The following is a 13,624-nucleotide window of genomic DNA, read 5'->3' on the forward strand; positions in this document are numbered from 1 at the left end:
GTCATCTTTGATATCAACTACAACCTTGTATGCAATTCCAACTTGTTCTAACTTTATTTTAGTTAGTTTAATTTCTGACTTTATATTGTCTTTTGAATTTCACATTTACTTCATGTGTATTTACTTCATGTTTCTCTAAGTTTTCAACATATTTAGTACCTTTTAAGTTGTTGATAAAAAAAAATGACAATAATTGTGTCTTTGTATTTTTGGAAACAAAATCTATAGATAGAGTAATTGATTTGCCATTAAGAATACTGGTAATGGGAGCTATAACATAAGTAGAATGGCTGAACTGGTTTGTACTACTGAGTGAAGATGGAAGAGCAAATTGCTCCTTCTTCACTATCTTAACCCTCTTTTTAACGCTTCTTGTTAATATCTTGTGTACTTTCTTTAGTCTATCCGTCCTTGATAAAATCGATGCCCCATCGGCATGAGAAGTATAGAAGGGAAATATACTTGAAACTCGACTGTGGAGAGAGGTTAGGGATCATTTCATAGCAACCACCACAAGTAATTGAGTTCCGATCTTCTTCTATATGTTCTTAGGCCCATTAATTGCCCAATGAGAAGGTGGTTTCGGTGCCCATCGATTTCCCAGTCCCAGTGAGAAGGCCCACTTTTGTTGATCTCTTGGCCACTTACAAGTGACAACACAAATAAATTCAATGCCACCTTCTTCTGTTTTTTTAATTTAGTTTAACTTTATTTATTGAATTTGAAGCCCTTCTTCGTATATTAATCGTCTGCTTCCACCTTCCTGTGTTTGTTTCACAGACGCGAGGGGCAGAGATAAACAACACCATAGACACGGAGGGTTTGCCATAACAAACAACAGAAAGAAGAAGAAATGGCAGTACACCGCGACAATCTACTGGAAGAAGAAGAGAACGAAGAAGACAATGCTCTCTTTGAGGGAGACGGCTTAGTTGACCAAGATTCCGACATTCCTCCTCACCTCCGTGACCTTGCCCGCGCCGCTCAGACCGGTGACGTCGACGCTCTTCGCTATGCTCTAGGTGAAATGAATAACCTTCTCTTCTTCTCTCTTTTCCTTTTCTTTTCTATTATTTGCTTGAAATTCTAGTTCTTGGAATTTAGATGAACTGTTTTTCTTTTTCTTTTTTTCTCAAGAGTTTACTTGTTAATTGGGATTGGCGTGACAGAAGAAGCCATCGAGGCCGAGTTTTTGTTCTAATATTTGGATTAGTTATTGGTGAGTTTGGAAGATTTTGAGTAAACTGAGCAGTAATAGCAATCTCTATTGAATGCCATTCAGCAATAGTGCTGTTGCTTATAAATTGAATAAAAATCCTTTGCGCGTCTATATTCCGACTTTTGATCTGCTGAAGACGCTGTATAATATAAATTATCTCCTTCGGTGGTCATGTTCTTGCAAAAAAAAAAAAAACTAGTCTGCTGCCTGCATTTAGGCTACCTTAACTTGTGGCTTTGAATTTCTGTTTCTGTATCTGATAGATAGATCTTTGGGTTTATTGTTTCGATAATAATGGAAATAACTTTATGAAAGAGTTCGATAATGGGTTCATTTGCTCGCCAATAGTGTTTATAATGCTAGAACTTGACAAAGCTAAACCCCAAAAGCGAAGCTGCATGATTGAATATTTGGAATATGGGATTCGTAAAGATTTGGAGTTTGAACTTGAGCATGATCAAACATCAAACATTTCATTCTTTGATTTTTCATGAGATTAAAGGAGTATATTGCTGTTGATGGAGATCTTTTCTTAGCTTCTCTATGCAGGATGTTTAAGTTTCTCCAAAATGTCTGATTGATGATGGTTTGTTACATAATTTAGAGGTTATAAAACAATATTGTAGAATGGCATTGACTTGTAAAATGATAAAAATCTTTTGGATTTCCAGCCAAGAGGCTGTCGGTTCAAGGCTTTGAGAGTAGCTTTTTTATACAAAATGTGAAAGGGTAGCTTTTTCTCTTATTGAAGTAGAAAGTAATGGAAGAGTGGGAATTACAAGTTTTGTCTAGAAATCTCTAGAATTAGGGAGGATGTTTGCAGAACCCATTCCACTATACAAGTTAGAAATCAGAACTTTGAAATTACAAATGTTTTATTTAAAGTTTCCAACTTCCATTTCATTCGTTTTCATCATCGCATGACAATGAAATGCCAACAGAGTCAAATAGGATCTTTCTCGCTCATGCTTTAGTTTCTGATTCAGATAACCTGAATGGCAGCATTGATGAACCAGTGGAAGATGGGGACACGGCTCTCCATTTGACATGCCTGTATGGCTACTGTCCCTGTGTCCAGGTTAGTTGACTCAATTTATTCTCTCTTGCTGCTTTTCAGTGGTGCTTTATAATGTTAAACAGTAGTACAAATTATTTACACTTTCCTTTGTAGCTACTCCTGGAAAGGGGAGCAAACTTGGAGGCCAAGGATGAAGAAGGGGCGATTCCTTTGCATGATGCCTGCGCAGGGGGTAAGAACAAGAAATAATTATCATCAACATGTTCCGTATTCTTTCACGATGAAATTATTTAAACTAATGTTGATTTTTCTCTTCTTTTTTCCACCTCACCTCCCTTGTTCTATGCTGCAGGATTTACTGAGATAGTCCAGCTTCTGGTGAACAGTGCTAATAGTGCAGAGCGTGTGAAAAGGATGCTAGAGATAGTTGATGATGAGGGTGATACTGTAAGTTCCAATAATAAATTGAATGGTTTTTTTTGTTTCGGTTGGAGCCTCATTCTTAGAAAATAGGTTGCAAAAGAAATTATATCATTTCTGTTTCCTTTTCTTTTTAATCTCTTTGAGGATGCTGTGTTGGGCCAGCTGATGCATTGCTGGCTTTGCCTGGTCCTTCATCTAGTGGGAGCTGACGAGGGTTCCAAGAATGACTGTATAATTTGGACCTATAGCTGTTGGCTGTGTTGTAACCCCCCACCCCACCCCAACAAACATTGTCTACTTCCTCGTGATTACTGATATTAAAACCCTTTTGCAGCCTCTTCACCATGCAGCAAGAGGTGAACATGCCGATGTTATTAGATTGCTGCTGGCTTCTGGTGCCTCCGCCACAACAGCAAACTCTTATGGAAAGGTTAGTAACCATTGATTTCATTATGAAAATTATGTTTCTCATCTCTGTCTTGTACCTGTTACTAATTAATTGCTATGGCAGACTCCAAGCGAACTATCTGAACCAGATACTGAAGCGCACAGAATTTTGGAATCGGCCGGATGAGCTTCTTCATGACCATCTTCAGCTTCCTCGCCCAAACACAAGATTATACCTAATGGTTGTTGGATGAAACTTTCTTTCGTTGGCTCTGCATTTTGCATTTGTTGGCTTCTTTAGAGTCTAGCTACTTAATCTTGGAACAGCTTCTTGTTGGAGAACCCATTTCAGATAATAACATTACAAGGCTACCATCTAAAGCATTTAATGTATGCACTCCTAAGGCAAGTGATATAGCTTTAAGTTACCAGAAAGTGACAATACATGTATTTTTGAACATTACATGCCTATCATGCAATGTTTTGTTTGGCGAGACACGAGGGAAAGGAATGGTTGAGGAAAAACTGGAAGTATCTATAGTACATGGAATATCATATCAATTCCTGCTGCTTTTATACTACATTAGTCACTGCAGTGACCCCAAAGTAACGAAGAGGATCAAGAAATCCCGATTATTAGCACTCCCATTCGATGTTTACATGGTTGGCTAAAGAATTATGTAATCGTACAATGAAGAGAATTAGCTTGGGAGAAAGGAAAAGTTCGTTTGAGAGAGAGAAAGGGAAGAAATTGATGAGCTATAATCTTGTAGCTGTTGTCTTGTATTTTTTTCAAATAATAACTTTGTACATGTGAACGTGAATACACACACACACACGACAACTAACTTTAATTGGCTTTCTCTAATGGATTCTAATATAATAGACACAACAAGACTAATAATGCAACACATAATTGGGCCGGTTTCTAAAATGATATTTGATCATATTGCTTCAATACTCCCTTGAAAAGTTGAATGGGTAAGCTATAATATTCAACTTGGATTGTAGAAAAATAAATTGAGACGATAAGAGTGATTTAGTGTGAACATCAATTTGATCAACAGAAACATAAAGAACATAGTCAATCTGCTTATTAGAAGCAATAAACTGAACCTGAATATAATTGCTAGAGATAATGTCATGAACTAAGTGAAAACCAATCTCCACATGTTATGGAAAATTGGATTGGCTATCAAATAAATTCAAGAAATAAAGACTTTACCTGTAGTAATTCCACAACACCATTAGCAATGGTTTTATACTCTGACTTTGTAGAAAATCGAGCAACAAAGCATTGTTTGCTATTTTTTCAAGAGCTAAAGTTTTGGTCAAAATAGCATAACTATAGTAGACATTCAGTCATCAATACCATTATTCTATTTAGAATCGTTAAAGTCATTAAGAGAGATCATTCTAATGAGTTAAGTGTAAACCAAAAGACAAGTACCAGGTAGATAATATAAAATGCAGTTACCTGCCTACCCATTAATATCAATGAGAGAATGCATAAATTAACATACTTTATTAATTATAAAACATATGCCAGATTGTGTAAATGTAAAATATTAAAGAGCACCTATAATTGTTTGAATTGGGTAGGGTTTGAGTGGAGTAACTAATTGATTTGGATAAAGGAGAACCACTACAATAGTAGTAGCAATTGGTTTACACTACTATTCTAGCTTTCTTCGTAATTTCAACAATGTACTATTGTTGTGAAAGAAGCAAACAATTTGTAATGGAAGAAAATTCAATGCTAAGAAAATAGTAAAATAGGTTAAAGTCATAAATAACAAACTCAGTTCTCAAAAGAGTAATAAAATACTGAAGAAAAACAAGATTATCATTTGCAAGTAAAATTTCATCAACATAAACAAATAGAAATATTATAGCCTCAACAAAACAAAGAATGAACAAGTATCAATTCTGAAGTTATGAAATTCCAAAGAAAGTGAAAATTGACTGGGCCAATCAAACCATGCATGAGTTGACTATTTTAGATCATAACGAGAACATTTCAATTTGCAAACATGGTTTGGGAATTGAGGATTGCAAAAGCTATGAGGTTAAGCCATAAACACATTTGTATCAAGAAATCCATTAAGAAAAGCATTGTGTACATCAAGACGATGAGTCGACTAACTCTAAGTAACACTAATACAAAGCACTGTTTAAAAAGTTTAAGACTTTACCACTAGACTAAATATTTCCTAAAAATCAACCCCTTCTTATCAATGATAACCTTTAGCCACCAAACATGCTTTGTAAAGCTTAAAAGTCTCATTTGCCTTGCTTTTAATCTTGTATACTTGTCTACAACCCACCATATTTATAATCAAATCATATGGGATCAAGTGTCATTAGAAGCAAATGCATAAATGTTAGCAATCATAATAGATTGCCACTTATCATATCATTTGACCTCAATAAAAGATGATGATTCGAGGACAAAATTGAAGGATGCTAAAAGGTTTTTAGGGGATGAGCATGACAAGGTTGTAAAATCATATGATGTTGATTTTCAACGCTAAAAGAAGATTTAGAAGTAAAAATAGACGACATGGAAATAAAACTTACATTAGCAAGAAGATTCAAGCCAAGGGTGATAGGATAAGGGTGAAAAAGACATGAGTAAGTGAGTGACAACACAACGAGAGGGAGAAGAAGAGTAAAGAGACTTACAACATGCTGGTTTTCATTGCAGAATGGGCAGAAAAGAGACAAACTAATAAGCAATATTAGAAAAAAGCTTAAAAAGAGATAGGGTGACCCAATAAAATAAGTAAAAATCTACTATAAAGAAGATTTTAAAAAAAGAAACATTATTTGGACTAAAGAAATTGAAAAATAAAAAGAATGACTTAAGAAAAATATAATGACGAACAATGTAGATATAATGAGAATGAATGTTCATACATTAATAATAAACATAGAGAGATACAGTAAGAAATGAAAAGTCATTTTATTATGATTATATGAAAAAAAAAATAGTGAAAACATAAGTATCCAAAAACTTTAAAGAAACTGTATTCATAATGAAAGCAAAATAACAGTTTAAACGAAAAGTTAAAACATAGAATTGGAGTTAGCATGTGATTAATAAGATATATAACAGTTTCAAAGTTATATGACCAAAACTTAAATGGCAAGAATGCTTAAACAATAAATGCAAGTCTTATTTTAATGATACATTGATGACGACATTCAATAATTTTATTTTACTCATGAGTGTGAGGGCAAGTGACATTATAAAGAATACTAAAATTTTGGAGAAAACAAAGATATGAAGTTTTTGAAATTCACCACCCTAATCAATTTATAAGCTTTTGATACAAATACAAAATTGAATCTCAGTAAGATTTTAAAACTAAATTAAAATTTCAAAAACTTTTAATTTAACATGTATAGTGTAAAACCAAAAGAATTTGGTAAAATAGTCCACAAAACAACAAAATAATGGTACCTTTCAACTAAGAAAATGGAGGAAAAACCCCAAACATTATTAAATATTAAATCTAAAGAACTAGTACTCGCATGTTTTAAAGGAAGTACAACTGATCTACTAGATTTACCCATAAGATAAGTAGTACAATTGAAATTGAAAAAAAATGATAACATAAGAAAATGTTTATTGGAAACTAAATGACATAATACACATTAGTGAAGATGACAATGCCAGAGTTTGGGTGACACACAGACGGCAAGAAAGGTACAAGGATTGGGTAAAGAAGAAGAAACATTAAGGATGAACATCTTTATTAGTGTCAAAAAAATGATATCATTTGAAGTACAATCCTTGACAAGATAAAAATGATCATGAAATTCAAAAAAGAAATTATTATTAATAGCAAATTAAAGCACAAAAAGTAAATACTTTATTATATCATGAACTTATAAGATAGATGATAAATTTAAAATACAAACAAGTGTAAGAATATTAAAATAACCAATAGCATAAATTAAAAAACACTTATCAGCCCCCACTTTAAGGTGATCTGAACTATAATAGTATTATTTAAAGGGACATGATGGGTAACTCTAATATTTGGGTGCCAATTAAGAGAGTCAGGACTACCAAAACTACTAGCTAAATCTATTTACACTATTGAGTTTACTAAGCCAACTGACTACAATCTTTTCCCACCTCTATACTGATCATTATTGTTGCCTTTATGATTGATCCAAAGAGAGCAAAAGGTGGCCAAATGATCCCAACTACTATATAATTGACATCATAAATATGATTGTGAGTTGGACTAATTCCAAAATTGTCGTGATCCAAGATTTTGATAGGTATTATTGGTTGGACCATGACCACATTATTGATAACCTCTTCCACAATTGTTAAACCCCTCATGATCACGAAGAAATTATTATCAAAATAGAAAGTTGATGAAAAGTGTTTTTATTGATAAACTCACGGCTTAATAGTAAATAGTGTAGTTTAGTAAAATATATAGGTTATGCTTGAGTCGTAAGAGTAGTTACAAGATTTTTAAACTCTACATGAAGCTCTTTGAAGAGGTAAAGGTTAAATCTAAAGGATAAGGAGGTTTACCAATAGTTACGAGGTTTACCAATAGTTATAAGTTCATCATTATAGTTCTTTCCATGTTGAAAGTAGATTATGACACTCTCATTAGGTTTCTAACATAGTTCAATCAAGGCAAAATGTATAGACATAATAGGTTTAATAGAGGAAGAGGCAGTGTTAATGTTAGAATGGTCAAAACAACATAAGATATGGCACAACATATAATTAAACACGGTACCTCAATATAGATGGAGGCAATTAGTGGGCTCCTATGTACTTGATCTTGTTGTACTCATATGGTATAAGCTAGATTGATTTCTATGGTATTATCAAAGAATGTGATTTGGTAAGATATAGTCACTACCATCAATGAATTTCAATAAGCCATGACTTATCAGAAAGTGTTGAACTTGTGCTTTCTAAAAGATATTGATGTTGTTTGTAAGTTTCAGAAAGAGATAGTGATAAGTGTATTGAAAGTTATGACTATCATGGTTTAGTGGTATGGAGTTAACACCATTACAATTGTAAGAGGGTGGTGGCACTAAACTAGGATTTGTTGTGGGTTGTGATTTAAAAGAGATTTGTGTAGGAGATTGATTTTTTGAAATAGTCATGAATGCAATTATGCAATAGGCTTTGATACCATAATATAACAATGAAGAGAATTAGTTTGAGAGAAAAGAAAGAAATTGTTGTGAACTATATTCTTGTACTTGTTGTTGGGTTTCCCAAAATATATAGATGCAGCGGAAATATTAAATTTAAAATTATTTAGGATTCCCAATGATTCCATCAGATAGATCTAAAGTTGTTTTAAAATTTTATGTAAAAATTACCTGAAGATCAAATATTATTTTTGGCTTTGAATATTTGCTTCAAATGATGGGTTACTGCAAACCACAAATCGTCTAATTGTCCGACTTCTAACAATAATCCACATAAACCAACCAGTGAGAAATCTCTTGAACCCTTTTTGGAGAGAAGAATTGTTGTACCTTAGTTCTTCTCTTTTGTGTTTTAAGTATCTTAATATTGTACTCTACTCAACTTTTTCACCATCCACTGAAAATAAGAGGCATAACTTTTTATTTATAGGAAAATCTAAAATTCCTATAAATAACAAAATATCAATTTGCCTCTTAAATAATTCATATTTATTATTTTAGACTAATTTTAGAAATTTATTCAATTAAACCCCTACTTGATTTTTCTAGATCTAGAATTGTAATTCTTTCTATAAATTACACTTTAGTCTTTAATTTCAAAAACTTATTTATAATTAAGTCATACTTGATTAATAAGCCCATTTTAATTTATAACTAATGGTTCTTATGTGTATGGCTTATTGGGTTCCTTAATAAGTTAACCCAAATATAAATAACAATCCTAAATAAAATAGAATTAAATTAATTAATTTATTATCAATTCAATAACTGATTGATTTATATTTGAAGATCAAGTACAATATCATAATCCCTTAAATATTACGAAAGGTATAAGTGGTTTGACTTAACCTTTCAGCGACTAATTTCTTAATGTAATTTTATTCATTCATCAATAATATTTCAATTTAAACATTATAACAAAGATTGTGTCTACTATATCAAATCATATTTGTTCACAACACTATAATTATTGATTCTTTAAATAAAATTTAAAACTTTTTATAAATCTCATTTCACCTTACTTAAGAATTTACAATCAAATCGATATTATTTAAAAATAGATGCAACATTTTCTCTAATTTATTTAAGGTGATAAATCTTCTCTTGATTACTTAAATACCTTCATTTATTCATATTACACCCAATATATACTCGTCTTTGTTACACTTGATTAGGACAATGTGTAGCAAGATGAAAACATAATACAATGAGATAACTTAAAAATTTCAAGTTTTAAGAATTACTTGCACAACTATCACGTGAGTCTTTCTATAGACACATGTGATCTCTTCATATGAAATTCTCATGCGAGTCAATTCAGTCAACATGTCATCTGACAAGCACCTGCATATTAGTTCTAGGTATCCATCATACGTCAACTTATGAGAACAATTGTTTTCTTTCACAAAAAAAATGACATCATATGTATTAGTCTCAACAGCTCTAATTAATATTAAATTTTAATAGAACATCAACTAGGAATATTTTAGGAGCATGCTTTGATACAATAAGAATTTTATAATTATAACTTTATAATTTCCTTTGCAAAGCATTTTTATCCCAAAAACTTTATCTTTATTCTGGATTCATTAATCAAGTATTTGATGAATATTAAAGATAAATAAATTTTTATTAATAAATTAAATATATATTCATGAACAAAGTTAATGTTATATATAACTAACTGATTGGCTATATATGATTGTTATTATTTATTCTCTTAAATAATAAATATACATAAATACAAGGATGTAGACAACTAACATTAGCCAACTCTAATAGACTTTACATAATAGACCCTAATATAATAAATACAGTACTAATAATATAAGAGATAATTGGCTAGGTCTAAAATTATTTTTGATCATATTACTTATATTATGATCATTGTAACCACCTGAATACAAAGATACAAACTCACAATAACTGAATCAATAGAACATAGACTGTTCTTTTAGACATGAGTAAAGATTGGCCAATAAAAACAAAGGCAAACAAATTTACACAAGCTAATATATGTTATTTCAGTGCCTGAATTTCCACAATGAAATGGTACAGTAGTGGCTAAGGCAACTCATTAAAAACTGGAACAGCACACACACAAAGAAACAAGGAAAGCAATTACCATATACACGATCTGTCCATGATTTGTTAAGGTGGAAATTCAATGTACAGGCGCCATCAGAAGTGCTATTTGTGACTTTTATTGATGTGTAAGTCATGATTCTCATGTAGAGGCCACTTCTGTTACAGCCTTTAAGAGCAACAGCCACCATTAGAAGCTACATGGTGTTCTGGTTTCTGCTTTAAAATGTTTCTCTTCACAGCCGTAGATCCTTCTTCCAAAAGACTAGGGACCTCCATTATCTAAAACACAAAATCATTAAATTTCAGTTTCAAGAACAGAAAAGGTACATGAGAAGCTTCCCTTGGGATTGTTTTCCCAGGCATCCTGCTCATAGATAAAGCGGACCAATCCTTCTATCAGAGAAATGGCAACAAGGAAATAATTTAATAGATGTTTTCATTAGGAGACATCAACCTATCTGAGTAATATTTTACACTAATAAATGAAACTGGACATGTATACCAGACAGTCAAGCATGAATTTACGTTGCATGAAAGCTCCAATTGCAAACCAATATACTATTTTAATTCTGCTTATTTTAACAAATCATTTACTCTTTTACGGTGGCAAAAATCTAAATTGTGATTATGGCATGGAATGATATTTGCCAGACAGAGCATGCAGTCTTCGATAGTACCTTCAATGCCAGCTCTTCAAAGCATTGCTCCACATTTTCTCTAGTTTTCGCACTGCATTCAAGAAACAGACAACCATGCTGTTTAGCAAGAGCCATCCCCTCATCTTTAGTTACATCCCTTCCAGACTCCTGAAATCATGGAAAAAATGGAGCAATAATATCAAGAGAAATAAAAGGGAGTTGTAGGGCACTCATTATACTGCATTGGTCTACATTAAGCTTGCATCAAAGTTATATTATCACCTTCTGTTAACTAGTTTATCCCTCTTGAGAAAATAAAAACAAAAAACTTACTTTATCAACTTTATTTCCAACGAGCATCTTGACACAGTCTTGATTTGTGGAGAAGAGCTCAACTTCTTTACCCCACACGTCTGATAAGTTTGTAAAGGTTTCTCTCCTTGTCACATCATAAACTGTAATCAGAGAAGATATCAGTTATTGATTGGGCAGTCAAAACAATGAGAGTTTGCTTCCAAAGATTTTCTCAAAACAATAATCAGTTAACAATTGGAAGAGCACTGGTGGGAGTTATAGTCACTAGCATGTTTATGACAGAAACAATCAAATGAGTTTCAGCATGCTAAAGTTCATATTAATTCGTCCAACCACAATGACGAGCAAGACCATAAAAGTAGATTCCCTAAATGAGCTAGATGGTATAACAGAAATTCTGGTAGGCTGGCATGACACATGTGCAGAAGCTGGTTGTATGATCAATTCATGATACATTTGACAAAGCCATCAGTATGCTACTACGTTAAAGAGATTTAAAGGAAAAGATGAAAGCACCACTTCCCCCCTCCTTTGTAGACTTGTCTGGGATGCGCTGGGTTAAAAATTTCCATCTATCTTACTTGTAAGCTGCATGAATTGCTTTAAATTTTAAGGCAATCTCCTAAAAAATTGGAATGTGATACAATACCGACCATTTTCTATTATAAATGAAATATGATAGTCTATATTTAGCATGATATATGTACAGCAATATAAAAAATTTGAACAACATAGACATATAGATTTCATCTTAGAAATGAAGTTAACATGACAGCTAGATTCAAATATTGCTACCAGACTTTCATGCCCATAAAAGGAATTTGCACTAATGCCAATTGATGATTAAAGGAAAGTTGCAAGCAGCATCACAAAATCACATGATGGATAGTGTTTGTTTCATACCAAGAATGATCCCTTGGGCATTTCTGTAGTAAGAACTAGTCAGTGTTCGGAACCTCTCCTGTCCAGCTGCAAGAACCATAATGGTTTTATGAATCAAATTACACATACTGGAACATAAATGGCTGATATCATTAATGTTAACAGAAACATGGGTTAAAAACAAAATTATATTTATTGAAGCCAGAAAAGCCACTCCATGTCTCAACAGAAAACAGTTTTTCTAAATTTTCTGTGTTATAATTGATATCCCACTGTTACATTGCTAGCAACTTACAAATTAGTGAGATCACTATTTAAGAATCCTTTGACATTGTTGGCTCCATCACTCAGCTCATAAGGTCAAAATATAGAGACAAAAAAGTTTTACAGAGACAACAGGAAACATATATAAACAGAAAGAAGAGAATACTGTGATTTCATTACTTACCCGTATCCCAAATTGTCAGCTTTAATCGCTTTCCTCCAACTGCTAGCTGCTTGATCTTAAAATCCACACCTTCATTAAAAAGCAGAGACAGAATCTCAATGCATATTCATCATAGAGAACTCAATTATTCAGTTGATCACTCAATTGAAGTTCTAGGCAGAAATCACGAGACTCCCTTTTCTATGTAATGATTAACATCTAATCACACATTGACTTGGTTAAGCATTGAAGGAGTCAACATAAAAATAAGGCCCCGGCTACTTGTAGTCGACAAAGACAGGTTTTACTATATAACAGTCACCATCTAATAAATCATAAGAAATAAAGAGAACTTAATATCGCTAATTGAGAGCAATTAACAAAAAGCAGAAACTCAAAACTGGGTACCATGTTTCATAATCACTGAACAAGTTTCAACCCATGAAGATAGATCCAAAGGCATTACACACTGTTAGCTAGCTAAGAAAACCATGTAACAGTAAAGAGAAAGCAAAATAATGATAGAGAAGTTTTAATTAATACCAATAGTTGGTGCAAGATCCTCAACAGAACTGGAAATGAAACTGACAAGAAGACTACTTTTGCCAACCCCAGAATCACCGATCAACAAGATCCTGAATGATAGATCATATGATCCTGAAGAGGATCCCATTCTTATTATTCCAATCCGAAAAACAAAGCCCTTTATTGTCTCTCTTTTTTTCTTTTTCTTTTTAGTATTAAGTATACTTTGTTTGAAAACAATTTTAAACTAAAAATTCCTTTCAGGAAAAAAATATAGACTGTATCTGCGTTGTCTATAATGATGATCAAAACTGTTGTGCTTGTATTTTTCTCTCTTGAAAAGCACGGAGTTAAAAAGAAAGAAATGCCTGAGTTGAATTTATAGAAGAAATTGAGGAGAGAAAAGTAATGGCATCAATGTTGGTTATTTGAGAGAGAGAGAGAGAGAGGCTAAACAAAACGGCTAGCTCACTGGAGAGAAACAGAACACCTGACTG

The 13,624-nt window shown here is 32.6% G+C and overlaps 2 protein-coding genes across 4 annotated transcripts; one reads left to right on the forward strand and one right to left on the reverse strand.

Annotated features, from left to right (window-relative positions):
* Positions 1–495: 495 nt before the first annotated feature.
* On the forward strand, positions 496–3,628 carry LOC133676945 (uncharacterized). 3 transcript variants are annotated; one of them, XM_062098762.1, is made up of 7 exons: positions 496–609; positions 781–1,022; positions 2,206–2,297; positions 2,391–2,469; positions 2,590–2,684; positions 2,995–3,090; positions 3,172–3,628. In XM_062098762.1, exons 2-7 carry the CDS (start codon positions 854–856, stop codon positions 3,232–3,234), a joined length of 594 nt encoding a protein of 197 aa, XP_061954746.1. In that variant the 5' UTR covers positions 496–609; positions 781–853; the 3' UTR covers positions 3,235–3,628. The 3 variants fall into 3 exon arrangements, with proteins under 3 accessions (XP_061954746.1, XP_061954745.1, XP_061954744.1); XM_062098761.1 differs by lacking the exon at positions 496–609 and adding an exon at positions 635–650; XM_062098760.1 differs by lacking the exon at positions 496–609 and having other exon boundaries at positions 679–1,022.
* Positions 3,629–10,154: 6,526 nt separating this feature from the next.
* Positions 10,155–13,606, reverse strand: LOC133676852 (ras-related protein RABC2a-like). Its single transcript, XM_062098628.1, has 6 exons — positions 13,146–13,606; positions 12,624–12,692; positions 12,197–12,262; positions 11,312–11,433; positions 11,018–11,146; positions 10,155–10,619 (listed from the first exon to the last, which is right to left on the reverse strand). Exons 1-6 carry the CDS (start codon positions 13,273–13,275, stop codon positions 10,509–10,511), a joined length of 627 nt encoding a protein of 208 aa, XP_061954612.1. The 5' UTR covers positions 13,276–13,606; the 3' UTR covers positions 10,155–10,508.
* Positions 13,607–13,624: the final 18 nt, after the last annotated feature.

Source organism: Populus nigra, chromosome 17 (assembly GCF_951802175.1).
Source record: "Populus nigra chromosome 17, ddPopNigr1.1, whole genome shotgun sequence".
Lineage (NCBI taxonomy): Eukaryota > Viridiplantae > Streptophyta > Magnoliopsida > Malpighiales > Salicaceae > Populus > Populus nigra.

Excerpts from the sequence above, each read along its gene's own strand:
- LOC133676852 (XM_062098628.1), bottom strand. The coding sequence starts at position 13,275 with ATGGGATCCTCTTCAGGATCATATGATCTATCATTCAGGATCTTGTTG. Across the intron at positions 12,693-13,145 it reads GGATCTTGCACCAACTATTG|GTGTGGATTTTAAGATCAAG; the intron begins GTATTAATTAAA and ends TTTTTAATGAAG. Across the intron at positions 11,147-11,311 it reads TTGGAAATAAAGTTGATAAA|GAGTCTGGAAGGGATGTAAC; the intron begins GTAAGTTTTTTG and ends CCATGATTTCAG.
- LOC133676945 (XM_062098762.1), top strand. The coding sequence starts at position 854 with ATGGCAGTACACCGCGACAATCTACTGGAAGAAGAAGAGAACGAAGAA. Across the intron at positions 2,298-2,390 it reads GCTACTGTCCCTGTGTCCAG|CTACTCCTGGAAAGGGGAGC; the intron begins GTTAGTTGACTC and ends TTTCCTTTGTAG. Across the intron at positions 3,091-3,171 it reads CAGCAAACTCTTATGGAAAG|ACTCCAAGCGAACTATCTGA; the intron begins GTTAGTAACCAT and ends TTGCTATGGCAG.